Below are 22974 nucleotides of genomic sequence, written 5' to 3' on the forward strand. Positions count from 1 at the left end.
CCACAGCCATCATTTACAGTCATCTAATCGTCTCTGTGAACCAAGCCTATGAAAGTGCATTGTAATGCACTTATGCATTGTAAAAATTTCTAGTCAATTTAAGACTAGATTAGAGAGTGGGAGGAAAAATGTTTTGCATAGGTTCCACTTGGAAGGTCGATTAGATAAATTTAAAAGAAATCAAATATATAACCTTTGTCTTTTCATCCACAACTCTGAGCCCATCAGCTGAAACCCACAGCACAGCCTTGATTGCCTTCTTGCCTGTCTAAGGAAGAAAGAAAGAAAAAAAAATAGTTACAATCTTAGTCTTGCAAACGAGTATTTTCCTAGTCAGCCTAGGAAAAAAGCAAATCAAAACTAGAAGTATATAAGCAAGTCAGCCCCTCTTCACCCAAGATCCATGCCAATTCATTCACCAAAGCAGAGGAGAGGGGCAGAAAAAGCACTGCAAAGAAAAATGTAAAGTGGTATTTTGAAGGGAAGTATGGGAATACATCTACTACAAAAGTTATTCAAAGGTATGGAAAGAATTCTGCATAAAAATTCTTTACCTGGATTGGAGAATCTACCAAGAACTGAGTAAACTGTCACACATTCATAAGGAGTTACTACACCGGTAGTTTTATTAGTAAAATTTGTACCATGCTGAAAAATGGCATTTAGGCAGCAGAGGTTTGGCATATTTTATAGTACATTCTTTGCACAATTTTGTGGCCTGTGGCCTTTTGTGACAATTTATCTTCTGTCGACTTTCACATGAGCTGTTTGTAAATAGGTAGGGGTGGCGACACAGAGGATGATGTTCTGGTTCACAAATCTTCATTTTGAAAAGGTTTAATTTGCAATAATCTTGTAAAATACTACTTGTTAACTCCATCAGCTTTTAACATCACTTAGGCCAGTGTTCCCCAACCTTGTCCTCAAGGCCCACGCACAGTGCATGTTTTGTGGGAATCCACAGAGGTAGTTAAATCAGCTCTGCTGAGACACTAATTACTCCACCTGTGAATGTTTGTGGTTTTCTGCAAAACATGTACTGTTGGTGGGCCTTAAGGACAGGGTTAGGGAACTCTGATTTAGGCTACTTTAAAGTGGGATTATACTCCCATAAATAAAAATTTCAGCAACTACTCTTAGTTGCATAAAAGAACATTTGGAAGCATTCCCACATATTCCCTGTGTGTAAAAACCTTTATTTACACTGCAGATAATAGGAAAAGCTTAAAGTAGAATAGCTACTGAAATTGTAGTTTTGGGAGTATAATCCGACTTTCACACTAACAAGTTGTGCTGCAACACAAAATACAATCACATACCAACATGGCTATATTACAATGATACTTTATTATCGTTGTGCAAGTGGATACCATCGGAATAATGTTAAGCATGCTGTGCATCACCGGACGACGTGAGCTTACAGTAGCAGAAGCATACAAAGAGACTCTGAAGTCTCAAAATTCACCTTTTTATTTTAAAAATCTTTTTTACATCACTGCCCTAACTAAAATGCCGCATCCCCGCGGCTAAACACTAACTAAATCCCTCCCCCCCCCCCAAACTCCCCGGGGCACACTGTGGGGAGCGCTTCCATGAGAGGCAGAGCTTTTGGCTGTAGCTCTGCCTTTCCACAAGTCTATAAGCGCAGATCGCCGCCTCCGCCCCTCTCAGTCTTCTTTCACTTAGAGGGGTGGGGAAGAGGTGGAGATACGCCCGGATTGACGTGCATGGAGGCAGAGCTGCGGCTGAAAGCTCTGCCTCCCGGGGCAGCAAAATCCATGACCAAGAAATTTGTGGATTTTGTGGGGGAGAGTTAGGGGGGAGTTTTGGGGGGGGGGGGATTTACTTAGTGTTCAGCCGCGGGGATGCAGCGTTTTAGTTAGGGCAGTGATGTAAAAGAAATTTTTTAAAATAAAAAGGTGAATTTTATGTCACTTCAGTGTCTCTTTAAGGAACTGTAAGTGGGATGCATAGCATGTAGTTCTGTTTAAACTGTGAGCACTGCAGCTAGGCAACAGGTAACCCTAGAACAGGGTTTCTCAAACCTGTCCTTGTGACTCCCCAACGGTGCATGTTTTGCAGGCAACCTCACCAATGCACGGGTTAATGTCTCAGCTAGGTGGATTCCATGTAGCTGGGACACTAATTGCAATACCTGTGCATAGGTGAGGTTGCCTGCAAAACATGCATAGTTGGGGTGTCACGAGGACAGGTTTGTGAAACACTGCCCTAGAAGGATGTTCTTCCTGAACTAAACAAATCCTCCAAGGAAGAACATGCTAGATGTAACAGTTAAGTGAAGTTGTATACATAACCCTCACATACTTTTTTAAAGCATACCTGACCCGAGGCAAAGGTAAGCACAGAGGTAAGTTCATGTTGGATCCAAATAACTGAATTGTCCGTTCCTCTCCTCATTCCCCAAGTCTCCATAAACACTCCTTGAAATATTTGACTTTTGGTCAAATTTTCAGGCAGGAGGTAGCAGACTTGCCATGATGTTTCCTCTCATCAACTTCCCTTTCACTTTACGAGTTAACAATCAAATATTTATTAACCTGAGCCATTCCCTGTGAAATATGGTACTGGGTATGTATGTTGCTTAGCAGAGACAGTGGGATCCAAATAGATAGGAGATTGTTACTGTAGGTCAGGGGTCCCCAAACGTTTTGGGTCGAGGGCCTAGACAACATACTTCAGACTGCTGGGGGGGGCCGGAACATACATAAAATGATGCAGAAGTCTTTGCAGGCCAGACAGTGAAGCATACCCAGATGACAACCTGCAGCCCAATTGGACAGCAGTGTCACCTGATGTGGAATTTGATTGGAAACCAACGAATGACTGCTTTCTGGCTTCCATGTGGATGGGTGGTGCCAGCACTGGCATTCTGTATGCAGACCACCAATATTTAAAAATGTAGCTGACCGCATCTATAATTAATAGTGTGTGTGTGTGTGTGTGTGTGTGTGTGTGTGTGTGTGTGTGTGTGTGTGTGTGTGTGTGTGTGTGTGTGTGTGTGTGTGTGTGTGTGTGTGTGTGTGTGTGTGTGTGTGTGTGTGTGTGTGTGTGTGTGTGTGTGTGTGTGTGTGTGTGTGTGTGTGTGTGTGTGTGTGTGTGTGCAAAAAAAAAAAAGCCTCAGGGGGCCACATTCAATCCGCTGGCCTTAGTTTGAGGACCACTGCTTTAGGTAAATCAGGTGGACAAAAGGTGCCGGATTAAACAAAAAATTTCAATGGAGGATGCTTACCTTTAAAGGGGTTCTTTCGCGAAAAAAGTAGGCAGTTAAAAAATGTGACAGATGACAGGTTTTGGGCCAGTCCATCTTTTTAAGGGGGATTCTCAGGGCTTTCTTTGTTTTCAACAGCATTTCCTGAACAACAGTTGCAAAATCTAACTGACATAATAGTGTGCAAGTGATTAGGGAGGTCGGCTGGTATCTTGCTATTTTGGCAGTTAAACTGCTGTTCAGGAAATGCTGTTGAAAACAAAGAAAGCCCTGAGAATCCCCCTTAAAAAGATGGACTGGCCCAAAACCTGTCATCTGTCACATTTTTTAACTGCCTACTTTTTTCGCGAAAGAACCCCTTTAAGCTAGGTCACTGATCATAGATAAGGCAGAAAGAAAAAAAGGCTTTATGTAACATACTACAGTGCTTTGCCAGATTAATTGCATCTCAAATAGAAGTCTGGAACAATGATAAATATCTATCACTAATAAGTAATACACCAATTACTTAAAAATATCTTTAAGATGATAAAAGTAATGATATTGTTTTGGTCCAGACAATCGTATGTAAAATAAGGGTACTTATCCGTTAGCCGGGCACATCCTCTAGGTGGCGACAAAACTCCACCAGAGTTACCATCTTTCCCTACTATCCATGTCGGCCTGGAGGAGGAATAGTAATTAGCGCCACCTGCCGGATGCGCCCGGCTAACGGACAAGTACCAAATAAGTCAATGTTCTCATTGCCATATTTATATATGAGTGCTCTGTTTTGAATGCGAGCATCCTCTCACTTGAGGCCCCTTTTACACCATGCGCATTGCGTCACATCACACAAAACCGTTGCATCCTGTAGCAAAATCATTGATAGCCTGATGGGGCTATCACACTGTATGCAGTGCGGCATCTTGCCGTGGGTCCCGTCATGCCACCACCAGAGTAACAATTGCGATGGTGCAGTAACCCCGGAAGTGAGGCATACCATCAATGGAAAGTATGTCTCACTGCTTTTGCTGCACATCGGCTGTAACACGCGGTGCGACTTTTCGGCAGTGGGGCAATTGCGAAAGATTGCACTGCACCAAGGGTAAAAGGGCCCTTAAACTTTTCATTATTTTACTGTTGAACAGGCACCCTATTTAAACTGGTTTACTGCTATAAACTGAATTTTAAACATTAGACCACTGTGGATAATCCTGGAAGAGCGGGAGTCAATGAACAGGAGTTTAAAGATCATCTTTTTTTTTTTGTCATTCCTCTTAGTCTTCATCAGCAATTGAGAGAGACCATGCCTAGATGCCATTTTCACATGAACATAGAACCAACACCATAGCACTCATTTCATTTATGTTAATAATGGCCGCCATTGAAATTCCTGCTTACAAAAAATATTAGGGCTCTGGAAATCCTTGTAATGGAAACAGAATTCATAGCAAAATAGGCAAAGTGTACCTTCCCAAGTGTACCTGGTAAAATAATGCAATATAAAGACAGAAGTATGTACGAATTTCTAAGTAAGCCTTTTACTTTTTAGCACGTAATGCAGTTTGAATTTGTGACGCAAGGACTTTAGTTTGGTTTCATTTTCCGTGTCAAAGTATTCAGTTGTTGCCTAGCTGAAGGGGTGTGCTGATGATCAGGGACAGTAAGGAGAGGTTCCTACTAGTGCCGGGAGAAAAAAAATCAAAATCAAACACCAGATTGGTGTTAGCAGCACAATCGAATGCATGATTAGAAAAAGTTACTTTTTTTTTTTTTTTTTTTTTTTTTTTGCCATTACCATGCTGATCAAGATGAAGCCCAAGAAAAGGCTGAAAGACTTTGCATGCAGCAAGTGCCAGATGTGTTGCCAATACTGTAGCAAATAAACTTTGGTGTGAACTTTATTATAAAAATTAACTATTATTTTTACAGTGTTCTGCCAGTGAAGTGAACAAGAAGATGCTGGAGTTTGATTGCATTACAAGTCTACCTTAAAAGAGAAACACATACTTACCTAATGAGAGGGAATCCTCTGGATCCACATGAGTGTTTCTCCGCAGTGGTCTGGTTCTCCCGCTGCTGCTCAGGACCCTTCAGCTAATCAGGGCCACTTTCCTCTTCTGGCACGAGTGCGGCGGTACTGCAGCCATGCGAGCACAACCATGCCTGCGCAGTAGCACAAGCGGCTCTGGCTTTCTGCGCAAGAACGGCCGTACTCATGCAGACACAGTACGGCTGCGCTCATGCTTGAAGAGGAGAGAGACCCTGATCAGGTTACAGACAAGCCCTTATCGGTAATCTTTGGTGGGCCCATGGTCAGCGATGAGAAAGCAGAGGACAGTGAGGGAAACCTCATTAGGATCCAGGGGCTTCCCTCTTGTTAGACAAGTATGTGATTTTCAGTAAAAAGTTCGGAATAGCTATATTAAAATGAACAAACTCTTCTCTGCCTTATTAGGTCTGGTAAGGTAACGCAAAGAAAAAGGTAATTTTACTTGAGTATCCAGTAAAACGAAGCAGTGTTGTCCTCCTCCAACCTGTTCATCAGCATATCCATGTACCTAAGCAACTACTTAATACTTTGACAAGGGAAGTGTTGACAACAAAAACTTTGTTCTGCAAACTTCATTTACTTCATTATGTGCAAAAAAATAAAAATAAAAAATGAAACATTTACTTTAATCCAGATGATTAGTATACAAATATCAGCTTGACTATTTGACTTGGTAATGAACTGCAAAAATAATAAGCCACAGATACGGTTGAAGATCACGAAAATGTATACCTGGTCCCTTATAATGCAGGAATTACAAAGCGCTGCCATCAATCGCTATGATTTTTCTATACCAGTGTGTAACTCCTTATAAGTTTAATCACATATGGCAATGAACTTACTTTTGAAAAGAAGCCTTTGAAGAATTTCCTTTCCTGGAGATACAGGGGAGGGGACAAGTCGAGCACTATTATTGCTGGAAGCTACAAATCTCCCAAGGTTTTAAATCAACATGCGTCAAACAGGGCAGGAATAATTAGTAAATGGTAGAGGACCAAGCAGATGACATCACTCCTTATGACCATGCACGGGAAATAGAGGGTTAAATAGGAGCTGGAGGCAGGGAAAAGCTGCCAGGAGAGGAGTAGTAAGTTGTCACCCTGCCATTTCCCATGCAAAGAAAAACTAATGCCCACTGGCATATCTTCCCTTTTCATTAGCAACTTGGCACTAGATTACGGCAATGTTGGAGATTTCTGAAATTTCATTCAGCTCAAAGCGTTGTGCAAAATAAACATGAAAAGTATCAATTTGTCTGACTTTTTTTTCACCCACTGACTCATAACCATTCATCAGCCATTCATGTATTATACTTCTAGTATTGCTATACTACTTTGCTGTTTGAGATAATACAGACTGCCTGATAACAGTGATGAGTGCTGTGAGATTTTGGAATGGAGGTGTAGTCTTTCTGCCAGTAATTCATGTATTGTACTCTGTAAGTGTAGCCTTTCAGGAGTTTATTAGGGTTAGCGTCATGGTTAAGGTTGCCATTAGGGTTTAGGATAGTATCAGGGTTAGTAAAAAGAGATGAACTCAGTAAAAGCTAGTGTGGTAGATGGAAAATCTCTGTGGAGCCGTCAAGCAGTGCAATGCCATGGTTCAATCGATTTTCAAGACATTTCCTTCTGAAATCTATTGAAAATCAAAGTGCTGTGTGTAGGGAATCTGATAAAAGACGAATCAATCATTTTTCCACATCGGGTGACAACTTATGTGTGTATGGTGGTGGTTGGATAGTGTACTGGTTAAGGGCTCTGTCACAGGAGACTAGAGTCTGAATCTCAGCTAGCCCTGTTCAGTAAGCCACAGTAAGGAGACCTTGGGCAAGACTCCCTAACACTTCTACTAGCTCTGGTGCTTAGAATTTGCCAGGAGAAAAATGCAGTATAAAATGTTCTGTGTCTTGTCTAGGGTGAGCTTAAAGGGATCTCCGCGGCAAATATTAAACAAAGCTTAAAATCAGTAACAGACACCATGCATCACTCGGTATTTTAATAGCAATCTGCAGCAGTAAACTGGATTATGTCATCTTTAATTTCCTGCAGTTTCTTCTGGTTTCAAAAAGTAATAGGGGATGCCATGTTCGAGAAGTTAACCCCCCCTCCCCTTCTCACTGCCCGTACACAGTGTCAAGGTGTGAAGCAGGGCTATGGAGTCTGAGTTGGAGCAATTTTGGATACCTGGAGTCGGAGTTTAGGTTGGTGGTTTCATAAACTGAGGGGTCCTATTTTTTTACCAATCCATAGCCCTGGTTGGTATTAAACTAAGGAGAAAGAGAGTCAGAGAACTTTTGGGTACCCGAAGTCGGAGTCGGTGGTTTCATAAACTGAGGAGTCGGAGTTGGAGTCAGATGTTTTTCGTACCGACTCCACAGCCCTGGTGTGAAGTTCAGCATGTGTGACTTCTCTAACTGTTTGAAGCACAGTGTCCTGTGCTTCAGGGCAACGCAGCCTCTAAACTTTTAAATGTAGGAACGGGGGGTAAAAATTGAAGTTTTTTTAAATTAATGAGCCACATTGGTAGCATGTGCTTTTAATGTGTAATTGAGGGGTAAACAAAAAAAAAAACAAAAAAAAGTCGCCTTCATGTATAAGTCGACTCCAATATTCATTCCCCTCCATTTCACCTTGAAGGGTTTTTAAAAATAATGAAAATGTACTTCATTTTTCTATGGGAAGGTGTATAATAGGGTATTTGAATGTGGTTTTACTTTTTGGCCACAAGATGGAGATACAGAGTTAGTATGTTCTAAAAATAGAAACAGAACCAAGTGTTTGTATTTCTTTATATTTGTGTAAATACAGGGAAGTATATAATCATATGCTGGGGAAGGTGAAAAGGTTAAATTTACTTTAACATGCAGTCATGTTAATCAGTATAACCGCTGCTAAAACGCTGCTATCCCGTAGCAAAACGAGGGGTTTATACCCCCTAAATCCCCTCTCCCACCTCCGGGGAGCGCTTCCTGATGAGGCAGAGCTTATGGCTGTAGCTCTGCCTCTCTGCTTGTCAATCCCGCTGATCGCCGCCTCTCCCGCCCCTCGCAATCTGCCTTCACAGAGAGGGGCGGAGGAGAGGCAGAGATCCGTGAGGCGATTGACGTGCATGGAGGCAGAGCTGCAGCCGTAAGCTCTGCCTCCATAACAAGCAAAATCCACGACCAAGAAAATCGTGGATTTTGCAGGGGGGATTTAGGGGTTATAAACCCCTCATTTTGCCGCGGGATAGCAGCGGTTCTACTGATTTTCATGACTGCATGTTAAAAAAGTAAATTTATACTCATTTCAGAGTCTCTTTAAGCTGGAATTTATTGACTCAAGTCAGCAAAGTTAATGGCTGCACTTGGGGCCCAGGAGGGGTTAATGACTGCACTGCCTTAAACCCTTACATTACTCAGTGTGCTCAGTGTTGCTTGTGACTCGTGTACAAGTCGACCCCTTTACTTTTATGAGGTGAATCAGACCTAAATTTCTAGACTTTTACTCGAGTATATACAGTATAAAAAGACAAAAAAAAACCTTCTCTCATATATGCTTGCAAAAAAAATCATGAATCTGGTTACAGAAAATGCCTTGAGCAGCAGCTGTATATAAATAATGGACCTCAGCAACCCTTTGTAGATGAAAAATAAATAATGTAATACACCTGTATTATTAATCAGAGACTACCTGCATAGGTTTCCAGGCAGAAAGATTTAAAATATAGTTACCCTTTAAGTTTATGTAAAATTGAGGTTCACATATTGGGTCCACTTAGCGTGTTGGTTAGTTTAGGCTTCATAATAAGGGTTAATTTTAGAATTAAAGGGAACCCGAGGTGAGAGTGTTCCGGATCCTGTGACTAATACATTTAGCCATAGACCCTGAACATGCATAGAGCAGATCAGGTACTCTGACTCAGCTGACTCAGGTTTTACGGGATTAGCCATATTGCTTGTTCCAGGCTTACACCAGAAGATCAACAGGGCTGCCAGGCAACTGGCATTGTTTACAAGTAAATAAATATGGCAGCCTCCATATCACTCTCACCTCGGGTATCCTTTAAGTTTAGGTAAAAGCTGATTATTTTTTCAGTATTCTATCGCTGAAGACCAGTGCGCCATGCAGTAACTAACCAAAGCAGGATACTAATAAATATTAGGGCTAGTTCCCCAAATTATATAATTTTAGATTGTTTTTCCTGTGTGTTTGCTATGCAATTTTTGGCGTGCTTGCAAAGTGTTATTCAGTTGTACTGAGCCAGAAAATAACACAACTGCAACAAAAATACAGCAAGGCATTGGTGGTTTTGCTAGATTCACATTGCACTAGTGGAAACCGCAAAATTGGCTTTATAATGGAGAGCTCAGATCACTGTGATTCTTGGACTGTGTGCAGTGGGAAATAGCCTTTCGTGAGTACTGTGTCAACAGTCACAGGTTCACTGTAACTCAACTTATTCAGCTGAAGTGCACAGAAACATAAGTAGAAAAAAACTATAACAGCTTTTTGCACAGTGTGTTACAGAGAGAGAAATATGTTCCTTTCTTGACAGTGACATAAGCAAGAGTTAAAAGGTTAATATGCACCTGAAAGGCAAACACAACAGGTGTTCAGGGGTAGGACAGCTTTTATCTCGTTCAAGCTCAAGAATGGATGTAAAATAATCTGCAGACTATTGTGCAAACTTGCGCATCACTGTTTGGAAAAAGGACATAACTACACTATGCAAACTGGCCTCATTCACTATGATCCATAGTATTCAGACTTTAGCTACAGCAGAACAAAAAACAAATGTTTATATGCCAGTTTGAAAGGAGTTACAGCATAAGCCCATGTTGCACACAGAGCAGAACACTGAAGATGGAACCCTGCTAGCAATCACTAAAGGTGCATACACACATCCACTTTTGATTGGCCTATCACTGACCAATGTTACCACCTTCATGGAGTAGGAGGGCCAACAGACTGAATACTATGAACAGATTGTGTAGGTAATCTATCATACTACATGAAGGTGGTAAAATTGGCCAGTGATTGGCCAATCAAAATTGAATGTGTGTACCAGGCTTTACTAGCAGGGATCTATCTCTTGCGTTCTGTTGCTCATGTGAGGCTGGCCTTACTATACTACCAACACAAAATACACACACAGTACCAAGTTACCAGATGAAAGGGAAAAGTGTTTAGATGTAAAAAGCTCACAACTAATAACCAAACGAGGCAGCAGAAGGTACATCAAGCTAAAACCAAATCTTTACTTTTGGATTTTTAACATTCTGGAGTTTACCCCATCTGCTTTTGTTTTATGGTGTGGCAGCTATATATAACACTGTATCATCTATTCAAGGTATTTGTAAACATTATATTAATATGTTTTAGATGCTTTCCATTCACATATAGGGACGGTCAATGAAATACAAATCTCGCCTAAGTGGCATTCGATTCGCCCATTTTCAATGCAGTGTTCTCCCCAAGCCCTATTAGTCGGGTGCTACGCCCGGCTAATTATGGTGAGCACCCCACTGTAACTCTTATCAGGGCAACACATGGAGAGGAGGCGGGGCCAGCCGGGAGAGCAGTGAATAACAATTAATAGGTGGGATCACACACTGCAGCTCTTTGGTCTGTGTATCAGCAGCAAATCAGAAAAAGAGTGCGAGAAATATTGTATGCTGTCCAGTTTACAGCACTGCTGCCCCCTAGAGTTTGCTGCCTGAATTACCATCATGCAAACTTGATTCATGTAATCCAGGCTGCAAACTCCAGGGTGCAGTAAAGCTGTTCACTGGTATATTAGACTACATTTCTCACACTCTGCTCCTCTGCTGTTGCAGCTGACACACTGACGCTGCAAGTGTCTGCATCCCACGTATTAATTATTATTTACTATTTACTTTCCTGGCTGGCCCCGCCTCCTTTCCACATGTGCTGCCATGCCAGAGGAGTGTGACTGTGTGAGCGCATGTGTCTGTGTGTGTCTGTCTTTCTCTATATGTGAATGTGACAAAGAAGCACCCAGCAATCACTCTGCAGGGGCCCCAGGGAAGCACCATCAGCAATAGCAATGGGCAATAGCTCAAAACTGTGCACATTTCAGAGTGGCCTTTTATTGTGGCCAGTCTAATGCTAGGTACACACCATACAATTTTTGATTACATCCAACATGTCCGATCTGAATTTGGATCAATTTTCCAATTGAGTTCTGTTCACTTCTATGGAAATCCGATTGGAAAATGAATCGAAATTCTGATCTAACATGTTGGAAATAATCGATCTGGCAGGTAAATCTGCCAGAAAAGTGTATGGTGTGTACCTAGCATTAGGCGCACCTGTGCAATATTCATGCAGTCTGATCAGCACCTTGATATGCCACACCTGTGAGGGGGGATGGATTAGCTCAGCAAAGGAAACAGTGATTAAATAGCTTAGCACACAAAAAATACATTTTGATTTTATTAAAATTAGATACATGAAATCCAGAAATGGTTTCCTCTTTTGGCCTGGTAAGGTTGTATACACGAACACATTATCAGTTTACGGTTACTGTAGAAAAGTTTGTAACATTAGAAAAGCAAATACTCCAGACTTGGTAACTTATAACTAGATCATATTCTCTATGGAGCCATTTTGCTCTTAGTACATTGTAAGTTTAGGAAAAGTTTTGTATTGCTGCAAAGCAGTTGGAGCAAGAAAAACTTTTAAAAGTAACATTTAATATTGCTCTGATTAAACAATAAAAGGTTAAGTAACAATTTAGTGCGCTAAGCCTAAGCTAAATAAACAAAAACAATTCCACATTCTCCACTTATAACAAAACCTTCCCTATAAAAGCAGGAGAATTACTTCATTGACATCGTGATAAAAATCTTGCCGTACACAACTGCCCATGTCCTGTTAAAGCCAGTTACAGATTGGGGTTTAAACTCCTTGTCACAGTGAAGTGTGTATCGCAGTACAGGGAGAGGCAGACATACTCTGCATATATCACTGTACAGGGAGAGGCAGGCATACTCTGCGTGTATCACAGTACAGGGAGATGCAAGCATACTCTGCGTGTATCACAGTACAGGGAGAGGCAGGCATACTCTGCGTGTATCACAGTACAGGGAGAAGCAGGCATACTCTGCGTGTATCACAGTACAGGGAGATGCAAGCATACTATGCGTGTATCACAGTACAGGGAGAGGCAGGCATACTCTGCATGTATCGCAGTACAGGGAGAAGCAGGCATACTCTGCGTGTATCTCAGTACAGGGAGAAGCAGGCATATCCTGCTGTATCACAACACAGGGAGAGGCAGGCATTCTCTGCGTGTATTACAGTACAGGAAGAGGTAGGCATACTCTGCGTGTATCTTAATACAGGAAGAAGCAGGAATACTCTGCTGCATCCCAATACAGGGAGAGGTAGGCATTCTCTGCATGTATCACAGTACAGGGAGAAGCAGGCATACTCTGCGTGTATCACAGTACAGGGAGAAGCAGGCATACTCTGCGTGTATCACAGTACAGGGAGAAGCAGGCATACTATGCTGCATCACAGTACAGGGAGAAGCAGGCATACTATGCTGCATCACAATACAGGAAGAGGTAAGCATTCTCTGCGTGTATCACAGTACAGAGAAGCAGGCATACTCTCGCTATTCTCATGAACTTGCAAAGTGATGTTGCACTTAAGAATTCATGATTGAGACAATATACATTATGAAGGAGAAAATGTGAAATCAACCATCTGTCCCGCTCTACACTGGTGAACTGAGAACCGTGCCAATAGAAGCCTGCTTTACTGCAGAGCTGTGCCCTGCAGACTGACATTGTGGGCAGTGTTGTGTGATGCAGAACAGGCCTGACAACAGAAATGCTGCATAGCCTATTTCCTCTTCATTAGGCAAAGCAATCTAAGCTTGCAAAGCCCTGCCATGCTAATGAAGCATTTGGCATCTAACATTTGATGTTTTTAGTATTTCATTATACATGCTAGGTACAATGTGTGGACACAAACTTCAATGGGCTCCATCACCAGGTTGTGCAATGTCTCCCATATTTCTGTAAGTTTGTAGAACAAAGTACAATACTTCAGAATCCCCAGATAAACAGAGACCATCACTATCTCGAAAAATTGTAGAATTTAAAATACATATGTATGAGATGTAAATTTCTCCTAAAGTAAAATGCACCATAAAAAACTTTTCTCGCTTAGAGTAGAGAGTGAAAATCTGACAGCTGTTGGAATAGCCCATCTCCTCATAGGTGATTCTCAGTATTTCTTTTAATCTGTACTTAAGCACCCCCTGGAAAGGCTCTATATAAAGATGCCGGCTGGCTTTCCTAGTCACTTACATGCTAATTTGGCAGTTGAACTGAGCAATTGCCATTGAGTGCGGTAAGTGCTTTTGGAAAAAAAAGACAACCTTGAGAATCTCCCACGAGGAGATAGACTAGTTCAAAATCTGTCAGATCTGTCTGATTTTTACTGCCCACTGTAAGTGACAATGAGGTAGGAAAAAAGTGATTTGCAGTGCATTTTACTTGGGAACAAATGTACATTTTCTACAGATCATACAAGTGCATTTAACATTTTTCACAATAGTGGTCCTTTAACTTTTAAAGGATAAATATCCATAAGCCCTCCATACCTGGAAAATGCAGTTTAAAAAAAGCGGCCCCCAGAGTGGCCTCCTGCCACAGCAGTGCCCGCGGAAAACAAAGATCCTCCCCCTGGCAATTCTGTACTCTGAACAAATTGTGACGTAATGGGGGCAGGACTTGCAACCATTCCTTAATGACATTATCTAGCAGGGGCCTAACTAGAGGGGAGAAGCCCCTGTGATTGCAGGGGGGGGCCAGATCTGTGCCCCCCCCCCCATTACGGACCATCCTTTCCTCCAATACAGGGGACTATACTTCAGATCAGGTGTTTTGTGGGTACACTTGTTATGGGCGCAAAGTCGGTCAGACTTGTTGCATCAGTGATTTGTATGGGTAGTACAGCTAAGAAATAGAACATTAGTAGCGCAGTTATGAGTCTAATATGGTTTCCAGCACAGGAAGAGCTAAAACAAAATTCAGTTATCTAAGAACCTCTTTGAGCTCTGGGTTGCTGTTTTTGGAGCACTTCCACATCAAAGAGACAGTCAGAGACAAATTTAGATAAGATTTTTTACTGCTTGAGTTATAGTTTAATTTAAAATACAGAGTATAGGTGCGTACACACGCACTACGGCCGCCAACGACGGGTCTGTCAGACCTTTCAGGCGACAGTAGCGCATGTGTACGCACTGTCGGTGGACTGATAAGGCTGTTTCTGAGCAATCCGCCCAGCGGATCGTTCAGAAACAGCCTCATCAGTCCGCCGACAGTGCTTACACATGCGCTACTGTCGCCTGAAAGTCCGCCCAGCGGGAGGGTCTGATGGACCAGTCGTTGGCGGCCGTAGTGCGTGTGTACGCACCTTATGGCTTGTAATTGCAAGTGACTTGATATGATGAACTATGCAAGGTTATAAAAAAAAAAAAACCTATATATCTAAAAAATAAAATGCTACTAATGCTCTATTAATTATCAATACTAAACATACAATTCATTAGATCGTACTTTTTTTTCCATTTCAGTGTCAATTTAAGCAATACCAGTTGCTTGGCTGTCTTGCTGATCCTCTGCCTCTAATGCTGGATACACACGATGCTTTTTCCAGCTCAATCGGCGGGATTATTTCCGATATGATCGATCGGGTTTCGATCGTTACAGCCGTCGATTTTGCATACTTAACATGATAAAATCGACGGCTGTACCGATCGAGACTCGATCGAACATGTCAGAAATAGTCGATCGACCGGAAAATCGCATTGTGTGTACCCAGCACAATACTTTTTAGCCACAGACCCTGAACAAGCATTTAGCAGATCAGGTGTTTCTGACATTATTGTTAGATCTGACATGATTACTGCATGCTTGTTTCTGGTGATATTCAGACACTACTGCAGCCAAATAGATCAGCAGGGCTGCCAGGCAACCGATATTGTTTAAGAGGAAATAAATATGGCAGCCTCCATAGTCTTCTCACGTCAGTCCTTTTATTAGGATTGAACTAGTATGAACTCTTATGTCGTTTGAATGTGATTTTCAGTCATAAACGCATTACTGAGCATGTCTGCAGAAAAAAGGAAGGCAATATTAAGATATCCTAAAATTATTTTTACAGCAGTTAAACCATATTTCTAAAATATTTCCATGGTAGTATCGGCATTACAGAATAAAAATATTTGAAGGTTGCAAATGTGAGATATTTGAATATTCTTTTTTAAGACTGAAAGAAAAATATAAAGCCAGAGGAATTAAACGCAACAAGTTGCATTTTAATTAGAATAGAATTAACGGAAGGTGGGAGGGAGGGGGATGGAGCCCGAAAAAACCCAGCGCTTACTACGGCAGCATATTAATAAGGCGAACTCATCTAAACCGCACTGATTATCATTACGGGCCAAGGTGATGAAAGTGTAATTCTCCTCCACATGGGATGACATTAATTTTAACCACCACTTAGCAAGCAAATTTAACAAGGACATTCTGGATTTACAGCTTTCATTAGTTTACTCAACTCTAAGGCTGATCTGTGAAGAGCAGAGTGAAGCATATGCAGATTCTGGCTGTGGTTTCATTAAAGTGGACCTGAACTCACAGGACAGAAGGAAAACAGAGAGAAATGAACCCTGTATGTATTTAGAGAGATTAGCCTGTCTAATGCCCCCTCATCTGTGACTAGGCACAAGTTGTATTTGATCCCTGAACTGTGTCAGCTGACTGTCATGGCAGAGCTCTAACTGATAAACACAGGATGTTAACAAAATGTCTTCATCCATGAAAGCAGGAAGTAGACACACTGCAGATTTATTGCAGAATTTGTATCAGCTGTAACAAAGAAATGTTTTTCTTGAAAGGTTATTATGCCGTTGTGTATCTTTTAGAGCAGAGAGGAAGTTCTGAGTTCAGGTCGGCTTTAATGCACCTATGCCAACATCTTGGTCTGCTCTGATCAATGCTTCCGACCCTGTGTGTTAAAATGACATTTAAATGTCATAATATGTAGAGATCTATGTAGTACAGCCAATGTGTGTGCATCTATCTCATTATACCAATCACAGGCAAAAAATGGTTTCAATAACTACTGTGGAAAGCATACTTCTGATTAGTTGGTCAATGAGAGCTAAACAATGGAGTTAACACAAGATTATGCAAATGTATGCAGCTTGAAAATGGACCGATCCAATTCCACTATTTGGTCTATTTTCAAGCTGCATTCCAAATTTGCATAATCCTGCAATCACTTATTTGCATTGACCATCCCTAGTCCTGACCTGGCTTGACAGCTGGATGGGTGGTTGTAGATATTCTAGAACTGTCATAAGACTCCACTCTCTCCAGAGTATAGTACTTCAGTGTATGCCTACAGGATTTCAGCAACAGATAAACAGATTTTTACACAAGTTGTGTCACTAGTAAACAAGAATCATGAAGATAAAGCTCTGTGAAGGTAGTATATATGCTTCACTGTAGTGACAGGTTTATTTCAGGTAACGGTAATATATTTCAATGCTTGAGCTGCTCTGTATGGCGCCCTCTGTGCATGGCTTAGATTCTAGCAGTTACAATATGTATATAGCTGACGCAGAGAGCGCAGAATGTATGCTGTGAATCACTAGCAGGTGACATCTAATAAGAGAAGATGTGCCTTTTGCTGCCAAGTTCAACCACTCTCCAATTCATCACACCACTCCTCCATGAAGAGGCCCTGCAGCTAGCAGACACGGAGGACATTTCACCACATCTTCCTAATTTCTGGGTGGCAGTTAATTGTTAATAAAAAACCAAGAGCTGCTCGTGTTAAAGGTAAAGATGGTTCCACACAGCAGAGTTAAATAATAAAAAGAAAAAGCGCTCATGCATGTTTGATTATATACTCTGGTTAATTGTTTAATCGGTAAACACACTTTGAAAGAAAACGTTAATAATAAGCCTTTATATAACCTGCTAAAACAAGAAGATATATTAAACACATCATACATGTTATAGGCAAGGACAAACACATTGAGAGAAATAAACATTGGGTGACAATGAGAACCTTTGTACATCCTGGCCTCCTGTGATGGAAATGGCCTGATAATAATATTATGCATGGATGACTCACTCGTACCATCCGCACTTTGCTCCTGTCTTAATAAAGCCCTGTCCTCTACATCTACATTTCTGTGGCTGACTTATAAATTAAAGAACCTCTCAGCAGCAGCTGGTTTACTCCATTTTCCACGTGATTGAAGACTGCAAAATTTATTGCAGGCTTTACTTCATCCTGTTGTGCCAATCACGTGATTGGTACTGAGACGATGGAAATACATAAAGAAAATTCTAAACCAGGTGATCTGAGTGAAAGCCTGAAAGGAAGTGGTGAATGGGATAATCTGCAAACATCATCCCAGGCTAGTGAAACAGGACTTAGGGCTCTTCTCCACTTGCGTTGGAGTGGCAAATGGATCAGTGAACACAGATCTGATCGCCGGTCGATCGGATCGGTTCTCACGGTTTCCGTTCCGTTTCCCCACACCCCCCCAAAATGCATTTTTCTATTTAGAATGGCCTGTTTCTTCACTAGTGTGAAAAAAATGTTCCGTTTCCTCATTGCCCCCAATGCATCGCTAAAGCTTCCGTTCCGATGGGCTCAGCGGTCCGGAAAATTTGGATCCGTTCCCATCCAATCCGGGAGTGGACCGTTTTTTAGCGCAAATGTGAACCAGGCCTAATAGAAATGGTTGCAGCAGTTTGTATTACTGTACCCTGTGTTTTGCCATCCGTTAACGGACAGAGACAGAATGCAAATCGCAGGGTAGTGAAAAAAGGCCCTAAGGCACCATCAGTTTCTGATGTGGAGTCTCATCCAAATCCAAAAGCCATGCCAATGCACTTTACTACGTGAATAAAGGAATAGAGGCTCATTTTGTTATTCATCATCTCAAAATACTTCAGCCTGGGACCCACTGGGAACGATTTTGCAGTGCGGTTTGCCAAGGGAACTGCAAAGCGCTTCATTTGTGGAACACTTTGAGGGTAGTCCCACTGGCAGCATCGTGATCGCAAATCGTTGCATGCTGCATTTTGGGAGCAAAAACATTGGTTGTTGCAGAGCCATATCATGATTGCTCGGGGAATTGTGGTGAAACTGTAGCGCTTTCACAATTTAGGAAACCTCAAGTGCTTTGCGATTTCACACAAAGTACTCGAAGTGGATCCCTAACCTTAAATGATGCAATAAACTGATTTTGAACATTTTGTGGACGTCCTGATTAACTCTTATTCCAGCTTTGAAGTAAGGCAAACATTCCTCCTGAACACCAGTGTCAACTCTATATAACCTTTCTATACCTTTCATACCTAGGCATTTACTAGCTGCAGAGACACTGTAAAAAGAGCCCTCTGCAATCACTCGTGTGAACAAGCCCTAATGGCCCATACTCACGGGCTACTTTTGTTGCCTGTCGCTAGCACACGGGAGCGTGTGCACGACAGTTCGGCGACAGCTCGTCTCCAGGTCCCTCCGCATACACAAGCGGAACAGGGATTACTGAAGCGACAGAAGCTGTCGCCGACGTTCCTCCCCCCCGCCGGAAGCGCCGTGAGTTCTCCATTGGTTGCTGTCGCTAGTCTGCATACACACGCGGACTAGCGACAGTTGTGGCAGCAACTGTCGCCATGCGATTGACCACGCCAATCGCCTGGCGACAGCAGCGACGAGCGACGGTTCGGGATGCGCGCCTCATACTCATGGCCGACCTGTCGCCTCAACACGCGCGTGCCACGTGATTGCGGCGACAATTGTAGCCCGTGAGTATGGGCCATTAGTATATCACCCTGCTTGTGTTCAGCATTTCAGCACTGATCACATGACTGGCACCAAAAGGCAGTAAAATTCCCAGAATTCCATGTGGACAGCAAGTCATTCAGACTTTTCTGCAACTTTAGGGATCATTACACAGGAGATGACTCTTCAGAAGAATGTGGTAGAGAGGAAAAAGAAAAGGAAGGGAGGAGACCAGGAGCCCAATCTGGTGCAGTATCATAAGACAGTTGGTAATTACAACTAAAAAGGTGTCAGATATGCTCACAAAAATAGGTTGCAAAAGGCAACCACTTCTGAAGAGTATTAAGACAGGACTTAAGAGTTTAGATCTGCATTAATGGTTTGCAAGCTTGTCTATGAGGAACACTAACGCATTATCAAGCTTCCCATTTAACATAAAATAATAATGAAGCTATATAACAATATAGTCTGAAAGCCATTGTCCCTGAAATGTGCCCGACAAAGATGGACAACAGCTTGGCTTCACGCAAATACTCTTCCTCATAGGCATGCCGGGGAACAGGACAAGATAAGACAGGTGCAATTATATGTGGATAGTGACTAATAAGCAAAGCATTAAAACATTAGGGATGGGAGGGCAGGGAGACTCGTCCTACAGCCTGCTGCTATTTTAAGTAGGAAGCTCAAGTTCATCAAGTTCCAGTCTCTGCTCACACAAAAATGACAACATTGTTCTGTGTAGGAAGTGTGTGCAATCCACAGGAACAATAGCCTGAGCTTCCGAAGTTTATTAATACTTTCAGTTAAACTTAGCATACTACTCTATGTTCAAGTAGCCAAGACCACTTCATTAAAATGAGGCCAGGACTCAATTCTGACCTTCCAGCGAGTACAATGTCCTGGCATAAAAAAAGTGGAACCAAAGGAGAAACAGAGCTATTAATCAGATAAGCAAACAGCATTGAAGTAAACTAGATATGAGACAATCCCATTCCTCAACCTAAAAATTCTAATGCTAAACTCATTAAAAATTAAATCCAAGCAAATAAAGACCATACACTCTGAAAAGGAACCAGAGGTGTGAGACCTATGGAAGCTGACATTTATTTTATTTACACCTGAAACAAGCATGCAGCTAGTCTTGTCAGATTTGTTATAGACAACTAATCTGCAAAGCTAGTTCAAGGTCTATGGCTTAAAGAAAACCTGTAACGAAGAAAAGCTCCCCTCGAGTGGGGGAAGCACCCGGATCCTATCGAGGCTTCCCCTGTCCTCCTGTGTCCCACGGCGGCAGCAAAAAAGCTCCGGGAACCGCGGAGCAGTAAATATCTACCTTTCCGGCTTCAGTGCAGGCACAGTATCGGCTCTCCGCTCGGAGATGGGCGGAAATAGGCGTTCGCTGTTGGGCCGCTCTACTGCGCAGGCGCAAGTCTCCTACGCCTGTGTAGTAGAGCGGACCCGACAAAGATCGGCTATTTCCGCCTATCTCCATGCTGAAAGTTGCAACAGTGCCACCCGCTGCAACCAGGGAAGGTAAATATATCAAGCCTTGTCAGGCTTGTCTAGCACGGATTGCGGGACGCTTCAGGGGAGCCAGCGCTGGACTGCCTGCAGCTACACGGGAGGGGAAAGCCTCATTGGGACCCTGAGGCTTCCCCCTCCTGAGGTGAGTACCCCCCAGTGGAACTTTTTTTGTTACAGAGTCTCTTTAAAGTAACAAATGTAGAGGATCAGCAGAAAAGCCAGGCAATGTGCATATGTGCATTTAAAAGGCACTGAACATGTCAGCCTCCATATGCCTCTCACCGCGGGATCCCTTTAAAAGGAGATTTCCCATTTTTGTTACATATACAGCTTTAAAAAATAACATTACTAACAATACTGTAGAGCAGCCAACATGGTAGACCTCTGTTGGCAGTTCTGGCCACTAATGATACCATCCGGCGCATGACCAATCGTTTCCGATGGCAGCTATAATCTATCGAAAACGATCAGTCAAGCACACTCATGAGCAGAACCATAGTGGTGGATCCCAGCAGATTAATGGGATCTATCGGAAAAACTGATCGATCCCATCAACCTGATCGGATTGGCCAGTATGTGTTTGTTCGTTAGTGTGCATGATTGATCGGAAACGATTAATCGCCTGCCAGTTTGATTTAGCAGCTAGATTGGATCGTTAGTGGCTGCCTTTAGAAAATTGTGGGCATCTCCTTTAACCCCATCTTCCATACAGTTCTGTGATAGTTTACAAATAAATCTTGAAACTAGGTCAATCCTAAGTAGCGGCACCTGCATTTAATTGGCCCAATTCAAAGCTACATACAAACAGACAAAACTAAATTTGCATCTGTTAAGATAAATTGCTCATCAATGATCACCTCTATAGACCACTGGATCCATCCAATAAAATGAGGAAGACAGCCATGCTAGGGAACTGCATTCATTAAATCAGCAGCTAAAATATAAAGGATGCCACGTTTTAGCCAAAGCCATCAAGCTGGATAGAACCAGAACGGCCGTAAGGTCATGCATCATGCAACACTTGCAGCTGAGCTTCACTCCCAGAACCCCGCTGCATCAATAACCTGGATGGTCAGCTGGATACTAAATAATACAGATTCATAGCACAAAGAAGAACACAGAGGTTTAGCCACTGTATGTACACCACTTAATACATACTGATTTCAATCTTTTCACTGCGTCTTCACAAATGTGCATGCCTCGAGATTCATCCACCTCCACGTGTCCCAGGTACTAGGAAGAAAGAGAAGGAAGAAATGATAAATACAATATTTTTTAATATGCAGAAGTGATTAATTTAGTGAGAACACTATATTGCTTCAATACAGACAAGCGTGCAATACATATTTATACGGCCCAGGCAAAGACTACACAAATTAAACTCTCCTAGGTAACCAAACAGCAATAATTAAGAGTTTGCACAAGGCTTAAAGTATTCCTTTGGGAATGAGATGGATAACTGTGAAATTCTAGAATAAGGTGTCTTCATATAAATTAAGAAGTATGTTTACAGTATAATTTAAAGGAAAATCACATTAACATTGTGAGGAATGTAGTGAAAGCCTGGTTACATACAGTATATTTGCTGTGCCCATGCTAGACTTGGTAAAGGTGACTGCCATCTAGAACAAGGCTTAAAGTATTCCCTTGGGAATGAGATGGAGAACTGTGAAATTCTAGAATAAGGGGTCTTCATATAAATTAAGAAGTATGTTCACAGTATAATTTAAAGCGCTCAGTGTGTCTTCAGCTTTATGATGAAAAACGATACACAGATTCTACCAAGATTCATGCTGGAAAATTAAGGTGCCCATGCATTTTTAAATTTGTGGTATAGATATCCATCCGATTAAATCACAATGATCGAATATAGCAAAGATCGATGCCACAACGTGGTCAGCCATTTGTCATTTTAAACGATTTATGGACTAAATAGATCCGGCATGCTGGAAAGATCCACCACAAAAGCACTCTGCTGCGTGCACAGTGGTAGCGGTGTTTGATCTCCCAACGACCGGCGGACCCAACAGACACCCAGCCGGTCTCCATGTAAAATATGTCCCTACAGGACCTGTGGTGAGTGCTGCAGTCTCACCTGTCTGCTGGTGCTCCTCCTCCTGTATCTTTCTCCATGGAGTGCCTGTACCCAATGACCCCGCTGTATGAACGTGGCGTCCGTACAGGTTCCCCCAGTGGCCATGGAGAAAGATACAAGGGACACAGGAGGAGGCACGCCAGTGGACAGGCGAGCCTGTAACACTCACCACAGGCCTGAGGGTACACAGTACATGGGGGAGACCTTGGGAGCTCGGAAAGTGAAGGCAGCTGGGCAGATTTCTGAAAGCTATTTGGAA

General features: G+C 42.3%; 1 protein-coding gene across 4 annotated transcripts in view; it reads right to left on the reverse strand.

Annotated features, from left to right (window-relative positions):
- Positions 1–22974, reverse strand: part of NUMB (NUMB endocytic adaptor protein) — a 173177-nt gene that overhangs the window by 26314 nt on the left and 123889 nt on the right. For 3 of the 4 annotated variants that reach the window (XM_068254126.1, XM_068254124.1, XM_068254125.1), the window contains 3 exons: positions 21779–21853; positions 6107–6139; positions 194–268 (listed from right to left, as the gene is read on the reverse strand). In XM_068254126.1, the coding sequence (XP_068110227.1) occupies positions 194–268; positions 6107–6139; positions 21779–21853 (183 nt within the window). The remainder of the gene's footprint in view (positions 1–193; positions 269–6106; positions 6140–21778; positions 21854–22974) is intronic. The other variant, XM_068254127.1, reaches the window with a different exon arrangement.

The sequence above is a fragment of the Hyperolius riggenbachi genome, chromosome 9 (genome assembly GCF_040937935.1).
Source record: "Hyperolius riggenbachi isolate aHypRig1 chromosome 9, aHypRig1.pri, whole genome shotgun sequence".
Taxonomy (NCBI): Eukaryota; Metazoa; Chordata; class Amphibia; order Anura; family Hyperoliidae; genus Hyperolius; species Hyperolius riggenbachi.